The 19,263-nt window shown below is 36.2% G+C and overlaps 1 protein-coding gene across 4 annotated transcripts; it reads left to right on the top strand.

Annotated features, from left to right (window-relative positions):
* The first annotated feature begins 654 nt into the window (after positions 1-654).
* phf1 (PHD finger protein 1) lies at positions 655-18,031 on the top strand. 4 transcript variants are annotated; one of them, XM_082150749.1, is made up of 15 exons: positions 655-1,138; positions 1,580-1,658; positions 1,833-1,914; positions 4,067-4,153; positions 4,312-4,406; positions 4,844-4,992; positions 7,781-7,876; positions 7,965-8,033; positions 8,121-8,244; positions 9,037-9,104; positions 9,504-9,635; positions 10,794-10,902; positions 12,931-13,046; positions 13,384-13,467; positions 16,082-18,031. In XM_082150749.1, coding segments are annotated over exons 1-15 (1,551 nt in total). In that variant the 5' UTR covers positions 655-1,136; the 3' UTR covers positions 16,341-18,031. The 4 variants fall into 4 exon arrangements, with proteins under 4 accessions (XP_082006875.1, XP_082006876.1, XP_082006878.1 ...); XM_082150750.1 differs by having other exon boundaries at positions 655-1,198; XM_082150752.1 differs by having other exon boundaries at positions 16,087-16,291.
* The last annotated feature ends 1,232 nt before the right edge of the window (positions 18,032-19,263 follow it).

Genomic DNA, 19,263 nt, shown 5'->3' with positions numbered 1-19,263 from the left:
AACTGAAATAATAATAATATAGTGATAAATAATTAAAAAAATCAAAGTAGCTGAAGCACATTTATCTGACACCCTTACTTAACCGTCTTAATCGACCACCATGCTCTAATTGTAAATAAATTATTCAATTTGTATCTATACTTCTACATCTTTTATGTTAGATGCGATTTGACAGCACTAATATATATATATATATATATATATATATATATATATATATATATGTATGTATAATGAATGTATAATTTATTGATAATTAATAATTGTATATATTGCACTGACATTTTTGTGTGTTTCATGTTAATTTATTGCAACAAATGCATAATGCAAAGCATTTTATCATATAGCCTAACATTTTACTTTAAATAAATATTGTGAAAATAAGCGTTTCTTTCTTGTATTTTGTATTATTATTATTTACCCTGATGTATTTATAATTGATCATCATTGTATTCCCACTCTCAACCCTCATATCGGTTAAAATTGTGTTTTTTTATGACGCAGGTTCAAACATTTCCCATGAAAATATCTTTTTCAAGAAAGGCTGCGTGTAACCGCGTTGCCACAATTTTTTTTCTTTTTTTTTTTTTTTTTGCTGCCGGCACCCAAGGGCATTTTCAAACTTTCTCCAGTCCAAAAAGTCCACGGCGCGGCTCTGCTGGACTAATTACATCCCCAAACTTTCCCTAATGATCCGCTGCGCGTGTGCGCATTGGCCGAGCAGCTGTGGGGTCGGGCGCAGGTGGTCGTGCCGGCTTTCAATCCGGTGGGATGTCGGTCAGTCGTACAGATGTGAAGGTGTTTTCAGGATCTCCCCCCCTCTCCATCTCCCTGTGTTTTATGTCTGCGTCACAACAAGTCGAAGGAGAGAGAGAGAGAGAGGCAGAGATTATGATGGCGTCTCTCTCGGGCTGATTCTCATGCCGCTTCCCTGATAAACACGCTTGATAGCATCATCCGAGAGACAGAGGAGGGCTGGGAACATGTCCCGACAGACAGAGAGAAAGACGGACGGACAGACGGTTGCGCACTGACGGCTTGAGTGACGCGCGTTTGATCCACCGCGACTCTCCAAACGCGCCGATTATTCGGGACAGTGATTGTGACGGAGAACAACACCGGGCATCAGGCATTTCATGTGAGTCTGACATCTCTTCCCCGTCTCTGTGACCCCAGCAGAGCAGAACACTTAACACAGGTACATCCCGTCCACGTATGATCTGTCATGCGTGTTAATTGATATGTGCATGCGCGTGCCATCATATGTGTCTGCTCTGATGAGTTGTGTGCATTGATTACGCACATCTGCCATGCATGCATTTTGCATGCAATCAATTGTGCGCTCTTTCATGCATTTGATGGCATCTGCATATATTATGGTTCGTTGCATATGGCAGCCAGTGTTTTTGATCATGTGTGGTACTGCAATGTGCATTGACTCTTCATCATTTATCCTACTGTACTGTATACTGTCGCTATGCACAGAGTTTAACCCTTTAGGCTGCTGCTGTTTGCTTGTGTGGAAACACATTTTAACCTCTGGGATCTTTTTTTGATCTTTCTTTCCCGCGCTCTTCAGGATGGGGGGAGTCAGTGAAGGAGAGGATGTTTTAGCCAGGTGGAGCGATGGACTTTTGTACCTTGGCAATGTCAAACGAGTAAGTTTGTTCTTTCTTTTTCTCAAAGTTTGTCTGGAAGAGAGAAGGAGACACTAGCAGAGAGAGGGAAAGAGCAAGTTTTAAACTGTGACTTGCTGTGCTTTTTTTTTTTTTTTTTTTAAATCAGTGTAGTATAAAAATGTGATATTTAACTGTATTGTATTTATTTTTCAGGTGGACAGTGTCAAGCAGTGCTGTTTGATCAGATTTGAGGATAACTCTGAATTCTGGGTCCTCAGGAAAGACATCCACTCATGTAAGTGGATAAACTTTAAATTCAAACTCAAAAAGTATGTAAAAACATCCAAAAACCAAAGTAAATAAATAAATAAATAAATAAAAACAGTGTGTGCTGTTTTTAAGACTGTTACGGTTTTTATTTTAATTCTCATTGTCATTGTGACATTTTCATTAAATTGTTATCTATGTAATGCATGCCTTTCACTTTTGATTTTTTTGTCGTTTTTTTTAATGGTGAGTCTCATTAATCATAAATCAACATAAATTAAAGACAAATCAACATAAATGAATACAACAAACAATGCCATGATGTATAAATACTTTAAATACTGTAATATATAATTTACTTATTTTTCATTATAGAAATGAGAATGAGATTTATTTTTGCATTACAAAAACGATTTTGGATGCTAAATGTGCTATTAAAATAAAATGTGGTGAAAAATAGGCTTTTTGTTCTATAAGAAAAATACAATTTCTTAAATATCTCTTTTTATTCTTGAGTTAAATATGACCCGACATGTTCTAGACAGATTTTGTGATACACCCTGGATATAGCATCAGTAATTCCACCTTATGAAAGAATTAGGAGTGATTTACAAAATGCTAATTCTAATTCTAATAAAACAAAGTATTGAAGTTTATTTTAACTTAATAATTTGTCTTTTTTTTCTTTTGCATCACAATGTCCCCAAATGGAATTGCACACACAAAAAAAAGTCTCCCTAAAACTATTCCTCTCTGCAATTGGTCGATCAAACATATAGTCCCGCCCCAAACTCACACTATTGGTTGAGCCAGTGTTGTCGTCTCAGGCTCATTGGGATGCTTTTTTAACGTTTAAAAAATGTTTACATTATATATAATTTGAGGAACTGTGTAGTGAATTAATATATAGGATTATTTTTCATTTGTGTATTTTTTTGTTGGTCCCACTTTATATTAGGTGTCTTTAACTACTATGTACTAACACTTAAATGATTATTGCACGTTTTTACTCTATACTTATATTTAAAAAATGCAGGCATGTAAATACATCTGTAATTAATTTCTGTAATTACTTCTATAATTACACTGTTGAGCCTTCACTTATACCTTAAAGGAATAGTTCACCCAAAAATGAAAATTAGCCCATGATTTACTCACCCTGAAGCCGTCCTAGGTGTATATGACGTTCTTCTTTCAGACGAATACAATCAGAGTTATATAAAAAAATGTCCTGGCTCTTCCAAGCTTGATAATGGGAGTGAATGGCTGTATGTCTTTGGAAGTCCATCAAAGCGCATCTACTCATGATCAAAGTGCTCCACACTTTCAATAAGAAATACATCAACACAGGAAAGAAGCCTGCACTCATAGAGCTTTTTCGCAAGCTTTTAAGGAAATAAAAAGGTTAATAAAGGCTTTCTGAAGTGAAGCGATGCCTTCGTGTAAGATAAATATCCATATTTAAAACTTTATCGACTAACATAACTGGCTTCCGGCAGACGGCCGTACGAATCGATTTACGCCAAAAGAGTAACCCTTGACCTTGACGCACAACGTAATGACGAACGCGGTTGCCCAGCCCTGTTTGTCTGAACCGCGAGAGCCGTCAATTGCCATCATTACGGCAAAAGCCTTCATTTAATCTGTTCATCATATAAAGCGATCGAGTCTCTCCAGACATTTTTGACTAAACCACTCAATTCATATGGATTAGTTTTACAATCTCTTCATGAACTTTTTGAAGTGTCAAAGTGGTAGTTGCGTAGCTGTCAATGGAGAGACAGAAAGCTCTCAGATTTCATCAAAAAGATCTTCATTTCTGTTTTGAAGACGAACGAAAGTCTTACGGGTTTGGAACGACATGAGGGTGAGTAATAATGACAGAGTTTTTATTTTTGGTTGAACTAACCCTTTACCACACCCTTAAACCTACTAAACCTGTCTCTAACCTTACCCATGTCCAACCTCAATAGTAGCAAAAGCGAACACAATAAGCACATTGTACTTATTTTTGTGTTGTAACTACATAGTAGTTAAAGACATCTTATATAAAGTGTGACCTCTTTGTTCATCAAAAGTAAAGATCAAAATAAAGAAATGTTGGTGTGTGCTAGATATTTTGAAGCATCTAGTTGCCGTCTGTCCAGTAAATGACCCTGTGTTTTGTCTCTTGTGTTCAGTCTCTTCAGGAGGAGAGGATGTGTGCTGTATCTGTGATGCTCCGCCTCTTAAAGAACCTCTCGTAAACTGCCTCAAATGTCGCCACGGTAATCCGACTAAGAGAAACTGTTTGTGTAGATTATACAGACCTGTAGATTTAGATATTTGGTTTTGGTTTTCATTTCATTTGTCTAATATGAATTTTTTAGGCCTTGTGTATAAAGTAAATATGTTACATATGTTGCTTGATCCATTGTTTCCCCAGGTTATCATCCAGAGTGCCATACACCACCCATTGAACCTGAAGTTGACCCCAGTAGCTGGATATGTCGCCAATGTGTCTTTGCAGTCGCAACAAAGGTTGTACTTTGCTTAAATCCCGAAGTGAATATTTAGAAACACGGACAACGTTGGCATTCAAGGTCTATTTCAAATGGCATCCTAACACAAGGCTTTAATCTCGCTCTGAGATGTAAAGGGTATCCATGGCTTACTGCACTTGACTGCGTATTTATTACATTGCAGCACTCTGCAGGTGATGTCGGTGGTAGAGCTGCGTTAAATGGGCCTGTGCTTTAATCCGTCTGTCAGCGCGCTCGTTTCACATGATGATTTTAAGATAAAATCATATTCAACAACACCCCCCCCAGCCAGGAAATATTAATGACTTCCTTCAGTGTGTCCTCTCCAAATTCAATCTTCAGATGAAATCGCTGTTAAATGTGCTTACATGACAGGAGAGCGCATGTCACGGAGAGGTGAGATACATTGTAATGACGAACTGTGTTCTGTCCTAGAGAGGGGGAGCGTTGAAAAGAGGACGCTTCGCACGGCTCATGCAGATCATGAAAGTGCGGCTGCCCTATCAGCTGTCATCTTTAGACTGGGACCCGCAGCACTTGACCAACCAGCAGCAGTGTTACTGCTATTGTGCTGGACCAGGAGAGTGAGTCCAACTTAGAGCATTCTCACATGACTATGACAATGTTAAGAATGGAATATTAGTGTACTGCGACTGCACAAGTATATACTATTTTGAAAAGTAGTGTGTGGACAGTATGCAGAAAAAAAGTTATTCAATTCAGTTTTGTGTCAAAAATGTCTTCGTATTCGTTTTATACTGGACATTTTGGCAAATAAAGTCGGTCATTCGGTACAAAATACATAATGCATACGACTTGCTTTCAAAAACTGCAAGCAATATACTGTATCATTCCAAAACTGTTTTATATACAATATAGGGATACCAAGCGATTACATTTTTTTTAATCAAATTAATTACATGACATTATATGATTACATTACATTAAATGCCAATTAATTAATCAATCTCAAATTAATAGCACATCAAATTATAAAAGATAATTTAAAGTCATTATTGTGTTAAATGAGAAAAGGATCAAATAGACATTACAAAAAGTAGTTTTAGAATTTTTATTTTATTTTATTTCTATTACACATAAACGTTTAGGCTACAACGACCATGCTTTTTTAAAAGTTTTTTTTCTTCAAAAATTCTTCAAAATATCTTCTTTTATGTTCCGCAAAAGAAAAAAAGTCATACAGGGTTGAAACAGTATGATGGTGAGTAAATGTCAATAAACAGATTTAAAATTTTTGAGCAGACTATCTCCAAAATATGAAATAATTTCTTTCAATGAAATTATAGTCTAAATAAGAAACTAAAACTGCCAGTAGGTGGCGGTAGATTTCTAAATGAGGATGTCATTGGGCCCTATCTTGCACCCAGCGCAATTGACTTTATACACCGACGCATGTATCATTCCTATTTTGCACCCGACACACAGCGGACTTTTCCCTCCACAGACGCACGTCGGTAAATTAGGAAATGAATTTGCGCTCCCGGGGGCGGTTCAGCGCAAAGAGGAGGCGTGTTCCGGCGCAAACGTTCCCTGGTGCTATTTTGCAGGTTTAGAAAACAATTCCGCCACTGACCAGGAAAAACCTATAGTCTAAAGTCAGTGGCGCGTTGCGCATGTTATTCATATGCTATTTTAAGGGCGCATGCTTGGCATGAAGCGTGTGCACAACAACGCGCATGCACTTTGCTTATCTCATCTACACACAGACGCAGCAGTTCTCATTTTTAGAAAACCATACATTATTACAAGGAACAATATTAACACACGAGGGAAATCATTGTTGTGTCCATGAAGATGTGAAAAAATAGGCATGAATCTAGCTTACACATTTACCCAAATTATCATACGCCTGTTTAACCGAAGCTAATTTGGGTGTGTTTCTCCATCCCCAATGTCACTTCTCTGTGTTTCACGTCCCTGACGAGAACGTCGGTCTCCTCGGCTGTGAACCGCTCCTGGCGTGCGTCTGGCAAATCCGCCGTTATAATAGCAACCCGCCATGGAACAAGCGCGCCTGCTCTTAAAGGGAATGTGAGATGTCGCTCTGATTGGTTTATTTCACGTTACGCCCAAACCACACCTATGAGTAATGAAGCTACTTCAGACCAACCCATTTTAGATTTGCGTCGGGCGCAAGAGTCATTTATCCCGCCGGTATAATAGCAACAGCGCCCGAGACCCGCCCACAAAGTTACTTGCGTTTCGCGCTTGATACTTGCGTTTCAGATCGTTAAAATAGGGCCCATTGAGTCATTCATTCATTGGATTTGTTCAAACGGCTGATTCATTCAGGAATGAAGTAAACAGGTGTGTTCGACTTGAAGCGATCGGTGTATGACATCAAAGTACCACCAGAGCGAATCGAAAGCATACAGAGCTGTTTGCTATCTAATCGCTTTTGCGGTACACCAGTGGCAGCACCGCTTCAAGTCAAAAACACCTAATGGCTCTCTTTATGAAATGGTCATTGAATCATTGGTTCACCCGAAACACGGATTCATTCAGAAAGGACAGAAATGAGCCTGTGTTGCTCGGAGACCCACAACAATTCTGCTCTGGCTTTATAGGTCATATTTTTATTGGAAAAATTAAGCAAAATACATCACAATATTGACTTATTTATTAAACTGCTATATAAAATCAATATCACATTTGCACTCATGCTGTTTGGGATAAAAACAGCACTTGTGTGATATTCATGATATCGTGATATCGTTACTCATGTGATGTCATAATATCACATCATTTAGGCCTATAAATGAGACAAAAACTCATACAGGGGCATTTTTGCCCTGATATCTTGAATTTTAGAGGCATTCTAACTGCATTGTATAGGCTCCGTCACGCAGTGAGTTGTTGCTTTGGTTCATGTTCATCATCAATCAACTACTGTATATGAAATGTATGCAGATATGGGGTCTACATAGGTTTTTGAAATGTTAGTAGAACATGTTTATATTGAATGAACTCCTACACCTGTTGTTATTCAGCTGGAAGAGCTCTGTGAACCTAGCATCTGTCCTCATACGTCCAGTAAAACTCAGAGAAACACTCGCTGATTAGAAGGCATTGAGCAAAAATGAGTTCGAAAAGTAACGTTAGTTCTGAGAAAAAGGTCTAGCGTCATTTGTTTGCAGACGCTAATTGGTTTGATATTTTGGCTTGCGACATTCAGACATTTTAAGTGTGTCTTAACATATTTTTGGTTGCACTGTGTATTTGCAGAAAATTAAAAAAGTCAATTCTTTAAAAAGGAATTGCACAACTAACAATTGAAGCAAGTTCAAAGTGAGTTCATTTTAGTTTCAGGAGTGTGTGTATGTCTAAACTGAAGCATGTTGCTTTTGCCAGGTGGAATCTGAAGATGTTGCAGTGTGGGAGTTGTGGGCAGTGGTTTCATGAAGCTTGCACTCAGTGCCTGACCAAACCTCTTCTCTATGGAGACCGGTGAGGCTGATGCCATTGTTAAGCACATGCGGTTGCGAAGCTAATCCTGTCTAAACCTTTTCATCTGTGTCTCTGCTTCACCTTTCAGCTTTTATCAGTTCCAGTGCTCATCGTGCACAAATGGTTTAGAGACCATCCAGAGGCTTCCAATGACCTGGTAAGTGCACTTCTTCTGTTCTGAATCAAGAACTGATCTGAAGAGCTGAATGTCATTTCTGATGATCCTTATTGTGTTGTATTGCAGGGTAGATTTGGCCCATTTGGTGTTGTATCACCTCTCCTTGTGTTGCAAGAGGAAGTATTTTGATTTCGATCATGAAATCATGTCTTTTGCAAATGAAAATTGGGAATCTTTGCTTCTTGGCACGGTAGGAAAATATTCTAGTCAATAGCACAGCACAATTTAAAGTCAACATGAAACACCAAATGCAATTTTTCTTTTGCTTTCTGACATATTTATGAAAGAAACAGGATATTTATTAAGGAATATTGTTGTGCAGGACCTTATTTTATTTACAAGAAACTGGATCAAAAGTCATTTTAAAGGCAGAGCAATATAAAACCATTACAATTCTCTTTCATTAATTGCAATCAAGCTGAAATAAAATCAATTATTAGATGCAAAACTTAAACTTAAAAAAAATAAACAAATGAAAATTAGAAATGTTGCATTAGCTACTAATTAAAAAACAAATAGAAATAAATATATATCAAAGCTAAAAATATATATTTTGACAAAATCTTAATCTGAAATGTAAAAAAAAGAATAATTCAAAATATTATTCATATGAATTTTATTGGGCAAAAATAATGTTTTCTTCAAAATAAGGATTTTTCCTCCATAAATTGTAAATGCCACCTGCCCATCATGATTCATGGCTTTGACATAAAGGATATTGACTAATATTACGCACTTCAATATGTCCCGGTCCGACATTTCAATAAGAAATACATTAACACAGGAAAGAAGCCTGCACTCATTGAGCTTTTTCGCAAGGTTTTAAGGAAATAAAAAGGTCAATTTTGATTTCACGTTGTGAATGTATTCACTTTGAATGTAGGTTTGAATACTCTCTCTTTGTGGTCAATCTGAGCTTTTACCTTTCAAATGCATTTGTTACACACTGCCTTTCATTCGACTCTATATTTTGGTCCTTCAGCTGTCGGACACACCGAGGCAAGACCGTTGCCAAAACCTGCTCAATGCTTTAAATTCCCACAAAGACAGGTGAGACACGGATTATACTCTGAAAACTGCCGTTCTGCTTGATTTCCATGTGGCAGCCCATAGGGTTATAGCACATATTTCCAATAATATCTGCAAAACCATTACTGTAATTGCTTTACATTATAAGTGACTCTGCATGTGTTATTTCACTCTCTACAAATAGTGTTTTGATAGCTGAAGGTGGTTCTGTCTTTCAAAATAAATAATTCAAAGCCCATTTCCATTTTCCTTCTGTCAAGGTTTGTGGATGATGCCGCTCAAATGCTAGCACTTCATTAACTGAATCAGATGTTTTAGTTGGCGAGTGTGAGACGCCCAGGAACAAATAAAAATCTGTCAGCGAGCCCTGAAGAACAGCAGTTGAATACCAATCCAATGTGATTTTGATCTGTCGTAAAGGTTTGTCTCGGGGAAGGAAATAAAGAAGAAGAAGTGTCTCTTCGGTCTCCAAGTTCGGGCTCCTCCCCCTCTGTCATCGGACCAATCTCCTTTCATCGCAGAACAGCCAATCAACATCACCCACAGGAGAAGGTCAGAGGCAGGAGCACATCAAGCTCTTTTCATATAAACTTTAAATGCACTTCACAAACTATTTTACTTCTGTAATCTGATGTATTCCTGAGTAAAACGGGATATCAGTCAGATAGAAATGTGGTAAAGGAATTAATTTTTGCTGTTGGATAATTGAATACAATGGATAAATCACATACAGTTCCAGAATGAACACAAGTTGATAAGACGGGAAGGGTTGAAAAGGAAAGAGGGATTAATGACATAAGCCGAAAACAAAATGTCTTTTCATTTAATTTAAAAGTTTATGGAGACTTTACAAAATAGAAACAATAAAACCCTGTGAGTTGTCTTTAGCACAAGGCAGAATTAATGAAAGGAATGAAAATAATTTTTCCTAATTGATGATTGCCTAAACATGAAAAAACACAAAAGTCACATTTTTAAAATAAACTTTAGGCGTTTTTTTGGGACCATGTTTGCCAAGTTCAAAAAGCAGGACACAAAAACACCACCAATACGTACCAGTGTGATTTATATATTTTTATATACGTATTATAACAATATTTATAATATTCTATTTATTCTTAATATTTTAAATAATTACTGTTTTTTTTTTTTGTGACCATGGTATGACAAGCTCAAAAACAGGATGCAAAGACATCACCAGTATGAAATATTGTTTAACAATTAATATAATTTTAATATTTTTAATTATTATTGGCTGTTTTATGTAACCATGTTTGCCGAGCTAAAAAACAGGACACAAAAACACCATCAATTTGATATATTTTTAATAAGTGATATTTTAAATGACACATTTTAATATAATATTTAATATTTTTTATAAATATTGACTGTTTTTTTGTGGCAATGTTTGCCAAGCTCAAAAACAGGACACAAAAACACCACCAATATGAGCCATATATATTTCTTAATAATTTATATTTTAAAAATATATTTATATTTAATATTTTAAATAAATGTTTAATAATTAATATAATTTTACATTTCTTTATTATTATTGACCATTTTATGTGACCATGTTTGCCATGCTCAAAAGCAGAACACCATCAGTATAATATATGTAAATAATTGATATTTTAAATGACAAATTTTTAAATAATATTTAATATTTAAAATAATTATTGACTGTTTTTTGTGACCATGTTTGCCAAGCTCAAAAATCAGTTGTCGTCTTTGCTCCAGCCCCACGTCACTGTCCTGCCAGCGGAGAGCGGTGGGTCCGGAGGCCCGTAAATCAAAGCGTCGGGTCACTGAGACACAGGTCAGTGCGTCTGCCTTAAACAGCAGCGATCAAAAGATGTCTGGCAGAGGCCAAGCCACCCCTGCATCTGTACTGAGACTTTCTCATTCATGAAAGACACCCAGCATCCCCTTTTGGGTTTGTTTTTCTCTTCATATTCTTTTGACTTATTTTTTGCAACATGCAACACTGAATCAACAAGGTCTGTCTAGCCTTGCAAGTAGCCATAAAATACATGTACACAAAGACACAATGATTGCATGCGTCCATTTTGAGAAGGGTTTGTTAAAAAAACTAGGACTTGTACTATAAGACAAAACATTTTCTTATTCCACCGGGTAAGTGTGCAAAAAAAATAAATACATTTTGGTTTTTATCAGTTCATATACAAGTTTTGGGTAGGAGTCATTTTATTTTATTTTATTTTATTTTATTTTATTTTATTTTATTTTATTTTATTTTATTTTATTTTATTTTATTTTATTTTATTTTATTTTATTTTATTTTATTTTATTTTATTTTATTTTATTTTATTTTATCATGTTTTGCTTTATATTGTTGTTGTTGTTTTGCATTGCACAGGTAGTCAAGCTTTTTTTCCTAATCCATATAAAAAAAATATTTGTTATTGTTTTGCAATTACTTTTTTTAAAATCTTGTTTTGTCCCATTTCTTTTTATTTCTTTTTATTTTATTTTGCACGGCACAGGTAGTCCAGTTACTTTGTTTTCCTCATACATCTTTCATAAAAAAATCTATATTTTAAAATACCATTTGTGTTAATATTTGCATTTACTTTTGTATTTTTTTTTATTTCATTTCATAAAAAGATGTATTTCAAAATACCATTTATTTTATTTTATTTTATTTTATTTTTATAAAAAAAAAAAAAAAAAAAAAAATGCATGTTGCTTTTTGCATGCAGATTGTTTTTGTAAGTACATCTACCAATATGGGCTAACTAACAGCCATAGTTAACTAGCCAAACCTCATCTAGTTTATGTGATTGACTATCTCTAGTTTTGAGCTGCTGTATCAAACTGCTATTGTCAGTTGACTTTGGTATGATATGTAATGTACCACAGAATAATGCAGTCATTTAGATTCAGTATGTGTACGAGTTCATCCTCACACTTGTGTCACACGGCACCATCGCTTCTCCCCCACTGTGTGCTGTATTACACGGCTAACACAGCCATAAATCTTAAGACTATGGGCAGAAATCACCTAATATCATTTGAAAGTCTAATTTTCTTTTGTGCTTTCCAGCACTTATGAACAAGAAACCATTCTGTTGGAGAGGCGTCTCAATTTTTTTAATATCATCATAAATAATAACAAGAGTCCACAGGCATACAGGCGACATGAATAAATGCATTTCTGCATTTATGACATTTGCAGTCTTATTTAAAGGTACAATGAACCTCAGTTATAAAATAATATCAGTCAAATATTTTCAGCTGTATGTTTTATCTTAATTATTTTATCATGGAAGCTTGTATCCACCGCAGAATAAAAAAAAAAAGAAGATAATTGTGACTTTTTATCTGACATTCACGATTTATTTTTCTCTCAATTGCGTCTTTATATCAGGCTATTCTGACTATCGCAATTCTGACTTTATTACTCTCAATTGCGACTTTATATGTCGTAATTCTGACTTTAACACAATTCTGACTTTATATCTCTCAATTCTGACTTTATAACTCTCAATTGCGACTTTAAATCTTGTAATTCTGACTTTATCACAATTCCGACTTTATAACACGCAATTGTAACTTTACATCTTACAATTCCGACGTTATAACACGCAATTGTGACTTTATAATACGCAATTGCGACTATATCACGCAATTGTGAGAAAAAAATTCAGAATAGTGAATTTTTTTTTTTTTTTTATTCCATGGCGGAAACAAGCTTCCATAGTATATACATATGACTATTTATTCCTTAGAACACAAAAAGTGATTTTTTGAAGAATATCCTGGTGAATATGCCTTTTAAACTGATCATGTTTATTATTTATAACAGTTGATCATGTTATTTTAGACTTGTCCACCAGGAGTTGCGACAAACGCTATTGACCTAGTGCCATGTTGCCATGGTTATGCTGATGGAACAAGCCTGTATAACCCCAGAAAACCAGAGGAAGAGATGAGTTTGGGGTTAGTAGCACGTTAAAATGAAAAACCATAACATTTTCAGATATGGAAGCTTGTTTCTGCCACATAATAAAAAAAATTAAATAGGTAGACCAATTGCTTTTTATCTCACAATTCTGACTTTTTTCCTCAGAATTGCGAGTTATCAATTTGCATTTGAGACATACAGGTTTATATCTCACAATTCTGAGTTTTGTTTCTCAGAATTGCAAGAAAAAAGTCTGAGTTGTGAGATAAAAAGTCGCAATTACCTTTTTTTATTCCATAGCGGTAACACGCTTTCATACGATGAACCATAATCACTGTTTCATTTATTTAAAAAAGTCTTTATGTATTACAGTTCACCTCCCAAGAGAATGTTTGCGCTCTATCACCCTTCATACAACGGATCTCAGGACCTGTCTAGAACTCTGCATCATTACAGGTCTGTACACGGAAGTCAATTAGAGATGGATTTAATGCTACTGTCATTCTGAAAATGAAAATGATTTACTCAGCTCATGACGTTCCAAACGTTATCAGCAGGTATCAAGCTCCAAAAAGGACCACCATAATAACACAGCAACAGAGTTTATACTTCTTACTTAGTATTTTTGTCTTTTTTCCAATGCAAATATCTAATAATTCTTAAATCAAGATACATTTACTTGGGTAGGAAAATTACTTGAGAAAAAGTCTCAATTATATCAATATTAAGTTCATGCTTAAAGAGGTCATGACATGAGAAATCAAATTTGCCTTGATCTTTTGACATATAAGAGGTCTTTGATCCATTAAATAATCCTGCAAGTTTCAGAGCTTAAATCCTCCTCCTCATTAAAAACAAGAATTTATTTAATCAAGCCCTAAAAATGGCTCGTTTTGATATTGCGGGATCTGCAACGTCATACGGACAAATGCATTGGGAATGACAGCCTCCAGAGCAAGACGTCGACGAATAGATATACATCATCACACCACAGGCCCCGCCCACTGGTGTTCAGTCGCTTAAAGGAATAGTTCACCCAAAAATGAAAATCATCCCATCATTTTCTCACCCTCAAGCCATCCTCGATGTATATGACTTTCTTCTTTCAGCCAAACACAATCGGAGATATATTAAATAATATCCTGGCTCTTCCGAGCTTTATAATGGGAGTGAATATTACCATTTTATTTTGAAGCCCAAAAAAGCGCATCCATCCATCATAAGAGTAATCCATACAGCTCCAGGGGTTAATAAAGGCCTTCTGAAGCGGAGCAATGCGTTTAAAAAAAAAAGAAAATTCCAATAATTTGATAAATTATATTCACTGGCTTCTGGCAACGGCCGTCCACAAGTCTAGTTCCGGTGGAAGAATGACCTCTGACCCGATGCATGACGTACTGACAAACAGGGAAGTGTCGAGGAAAGAGCAAAACAATACCCCAGTCACGAATTCGGAGTCTAAAACGAGATTTTTTAAAGAGAAATGTTTGAAACTCAGCCTTATTTGTGTGAACCGCGAGAGGCGTCTACTCTCACCTCAGCTTACGCTGCGCTTGCGTCCTACATGCGTCATGTGTCGGGTCAGAGGTCACTCTTCCCTCGGAACTCGACTCTCTCGTGAACGCGCAGACGGCTGTTACTCTCTCACTCTCCTAGCGTTCGTCCCGTCATAATGCGGGGTGCGCTTTTGCTCTCCATTTCTTCCGATCGAGGGAGTCTCCCTCTTCGCTGGCCATACCATCAAAGTAATTACAGTTTATAAAGTTGTAAATATGGATATTTTTCTTACAAAAACACATTGCTTCGCTTCAGGAGGCCTTTATTAACCTCCTGGAGCTGTATGGATTACTTTTATGATGGAGGGATGCACTTTTTTTGGCCTTCAAAAAAATTGTACCATTCACTGCCATTATAAAGCATGAAAGAGCCAGGATATTATTTAATATAACTCTGATTGTGTTTGGCTGAAAGAAGAAAGTCATAAACACCTAGCATGGCTTGAGGGTGAGTAAATTATGTGTGAACTAACCCTTTAACGACTGACGTTTGCCTACATGTAAGCGTCGCGTCGCGTCGTTGCAATTTGGCAAGAGTTACCCTTTAGGTTTTTTGTTTTTTTTACTCTACTGACTGATATTTTTTCCTGTTTTAAGCATAAACTCACTTAATTTTGATACATTTGTCATAAAACAAGACTTAATATCTGAAGTAATTTTGCTTCTCAAGTAAGTGTATCTTGATTTAAAGGGATAGTTCACTTTGAAATTAATTTTTGGTATGTTTTAGCTTACCTCAAGGGCATCCAAGATGTAGGTGTCTTTTTTTCCGCAGTAGTTTCAATTTTGATATTTTTAGGTCAAACCGTTCTTGTCTGTCAGTCATATACAGTAATGCAGGTCTATGGTCACCACCTCAAAGAGCATGCACAGAGTCCAAATTAAAACAATTCCCCGTCGTCCAAATTAAACAATTCCCCATCGTAAGTACACATTGATGGCCTAAGACAGTCTGCGTACACGTCAGATCAGATCACTCGGACATGGCTGTGTATAAGAGGTAAAAACTATATAAATACTGTTCGTTTTCTTACACAAACCGCTCGTTTCGTGTCTTAGGCCATCAATGTGTACTTACGATGGGGAATTGTTTAATTTGGACGACGGGGAATTGTTTTAATTTGGACTCTGTGCTTGTGTTTTGAGATAATGACCATAGACCCGCATTATGACTGACAGACAAGAACGGTTTGACCTAAAAATATCAAAATTGAAACTACTGCGGAAAAAAAGACACCTACATCTTGGATGCCCTTGAGGTAAGCTAAAACATACCAAAAATTAATTTCAAAGTGAACTATCCCTTTAAGAATGCCTAGATATTTTTATTGGAAAATAAGATTATTATAATTTTTTTTTTTTATTCTGTAAACTGTTGTTGTACAGAAAATATCTGTATACGGATGCTTTCCAAATTCCCTTTGAGAATTTTTTTTTTTTATAATTTAGATTTTGGCTGAACTGTTCTTTCAAATTGAGTACTTTTTGCATGTCTGTGTAATTGTTCTGTTCAGTGCAGAGGACCCTTGTCGACTTCCAGCCCCCTGCCTTCCATTCTCTCCGTCCTCGGGTCACCCACCCGGACAGCGGTATGAAAGCTGCCCTTCTCTCTTCCTGCGTGACGTGCCACCCTACCCCAGCACGGTCGGCATGGGGGGGCCCACGGCCATGGGATGGGGGGGAGGCGACGCCGTCCGGATCCTGGCCAGACGCGTGACGGCGGACGGAAAAGTCCAGTACCTGGTTGAATGGGGAAATGTGAGCGTGTACTGAGACTGTGTGAGATAGAGAAAGAGAAAGGGGAAAGGGCTAGAGACATCAAGACGCATCATTAAGGTTAGCATGGTTACGAGCAGAGGTGTGAAAGCATCAATGAGCAGGTGGGTGTCTCGAGAAGAAAACCACAGCGAGCAAATCCAGGTTGAGCTACACAGCAGCTTCACTCTGAGATTATACTGTTAAATCTCTTTAGTTTCTTTTACAGTGTCTCCTATATTTTGAATACTGTTAGAAAACGCCTTTAGAATGCCTTGAATTTATTATCATGATTTGTAATGTATAAGCTATTCATCGCCATCACATGTTGTTCATGTAAGCATAACGGTCAAAATGTACAATTTCAGGAAAGCTTTTTTTTCATGCGGTCACATCAATAATTGTAATATTTTAACGACAGGGAAATGAGTTCTCAACTAAAAATAGTCATTCAAGAAATATGGCTCAGTACGAGTTCAGTCGACGGCAATTATGGCATAATGTTGATTATCACAAACATTAATGTCCTCTTGTCCTTCCTTAAAAAAAAAAGGTACGGTTACATTTACAATGGAAGTGAAGTGTTAAAATGCTCACTATTTCAACAGTATAGCCATATTTAACAACTGTAAAAATGATTTAAACAGCTTTAAAGCTCAAAATGATAAGATTCACATTTCTGCTTTTTAATTCTCCAAAAGTTGACAGTCACTTCCATTGTAAATGCTTCACCGTAATCTCGATTTTTATGCCACAAATTGACCTTATGTTGTACTGAATTTAGGAATATTCCTTTAATAGTTAAGCATATCATTCAAATGTTTCATGATGGATGGCAAATAAAACATAAACAATGCAGATAATCCCCATCTTTAAACATCAAGAGATAAAAAATTTTAACGATTAACAACATAAATTAGAAGTTTGATAAGATATGCTATTGAGAGAGTGGATTTAAATTAATATAAGACTGTTCTTAAAACTTTTAACCCTGTTAAAATCACTGTAACTTGCAGTATATGGAAGCCTATTTCTGCAACAAAAGAAAAAACAACATGCTTTTTGTCATAATTATGACATGAAAAATCATTATTGTGACAGTTATAATTTTGATTAAAAAAAATTAAAAATCAAATAACATTTTCTCATAATTATGACAGAAATTGACATAAAGTGAATGAACTCATAATTATGACAAATCGAAATTGACATAAATTTAAATGATGAAATACGTCATAATTATGACTTCTCAGAAATAGGATTTAATATGTATGTCATGTTTTTTTTTTCCTTGCATGGCGGAATAGGCTTTTATTGTAACTCGAACGACTGCAACAGAAATATATTTAAAGATGACAGAAACGAGTCCCTGAACATTTATCAGGTCCAGTACAGATTACATGCAGACCATTCTACCTGAATAAAAACATGAGGCATTTAGTCCTTATGTGAAGCTCATTTCATCAGTGAATGATAATGAATGTATTGTGTGTGTTTTTATTTCTTTATTTTTTAAATCCATGGTACGTACTTGTTAGGTCATAGATAGACAAATTTTATGTCAGGGTGACCAGAATTAGCAGACTGTAGTCCTTTTTTTTATAGTCAAGTTTAATTTGATGTATTCTTTGACGTTTTGTCAGATTATGTTTATATGTACTCTAGGTTGACACCTAAAATGTAAACAAACAATAAAAAGATACCATTATGTTGTATAAAAGTTGCACTTGTCGACTTTCTCTGTTTAAATTCCCATAAGATAAAAAAAAAAATTACTTCCTCTAATTTAGATTCAAATTGTGTGTGTGTGTGTGTGTGTGTGTGTGTGTGTGTGTGTGTGTGTGTGTGTGTGTGTGTGTGTGTGTGTGAGTGGCCGGCCTGGTAAACCCTACATTATGGGGACAAATATTCCCACAAAGATGGCAGTATCCGAAATCCTTGTAGGAAATCCCCATAAGGAAAACAGCTTATAAATCATAAGTGATGTTTTTTGAACATGCCAAAATGCAGAAAGTTTTTTGTGATGAGTAGATGTAGGGGTAGGGGTAGGGTTAGTGTAAGGGGATATAATATACAGTTTGTTGAGTTTAAAAACCATTATGTCTATAGAAAGTCCCCATAAAACATGAAAACACAACGTGTGAGAGAGATTATTTATAGTGTATGTGCATTTCTTATTGCGACCACCGGGTGGCAGCCGTGTACGACCATTGAACGCCCACCTTCCCCTAACAGGTGAGCACACTATGACACTAGGAATTTCGTTATAATACTTCTCACAGGTTCAAGCACGTTGTATTATGTTTTATAAGGACTGTAATGTATTTTGAGAAATAACATAACAGCAGACGGCTGGAATGTGGTAGTTTGGAGTTTAGATATGCGCTGAACGCCATTTTGGTTCCGGTTGCCTTGACAGCAGGCCTCAGTTTCTGGATCTGTGGAGAATCTTCAGAGAAATATGTGCGTTAATACAGTACTCCTTCAAGTGAACTCTGAAATATCGTAATTGGGATTTACGTGCACATGATTGACCAAGCCTAATCGTGTTTTCCAGTGAAAAAAACAAGTTATGACGTTAAAGGGGGCGTGTTGCATGAAAGATGGCGGGAAACAACTGCGTTATACTGAATGGTTTTTGCTGACAAGCTTAAAGGGATAGTTCACCCAAAAATGAAAGTCCTGTCATTAATTGCTCACCCTCATGTCGTTCCAAACCTGTAAGACTTTCGTTCATCTTCAGAACACAAATGAAGATCTTTCAAATGAAGAAAGGGAGCTTTTTCTATCCCTCCATTGACAGCTATGCAACTACCACTTTGACGCTTCAAAAAGTTCATGAAGAGATCGTAAAACTAATCCATATGAATTGAGCGGTTTAGTCCAAATTTCCTGAAGAGACTCGATCGCTTTTTTATATGATGAACAGATTGAATTTAGG

The sequence above is a fragment of the Leuciscus leuciscus genome, assembly GCF_965113295.1.
Source record: "Leuciscus leuciscus genome assembly, chromosome: 20".
Lineage (NCBI taxonomy): Eukaryota > Metazoa > Chordata > Actinopteri > Cypriniformes > Leuciscidae > Leuciscus > Leuciscus leuciscus.
This window is presented reverse-complemented; position numbering and strand designations above follow the sequence as displayed.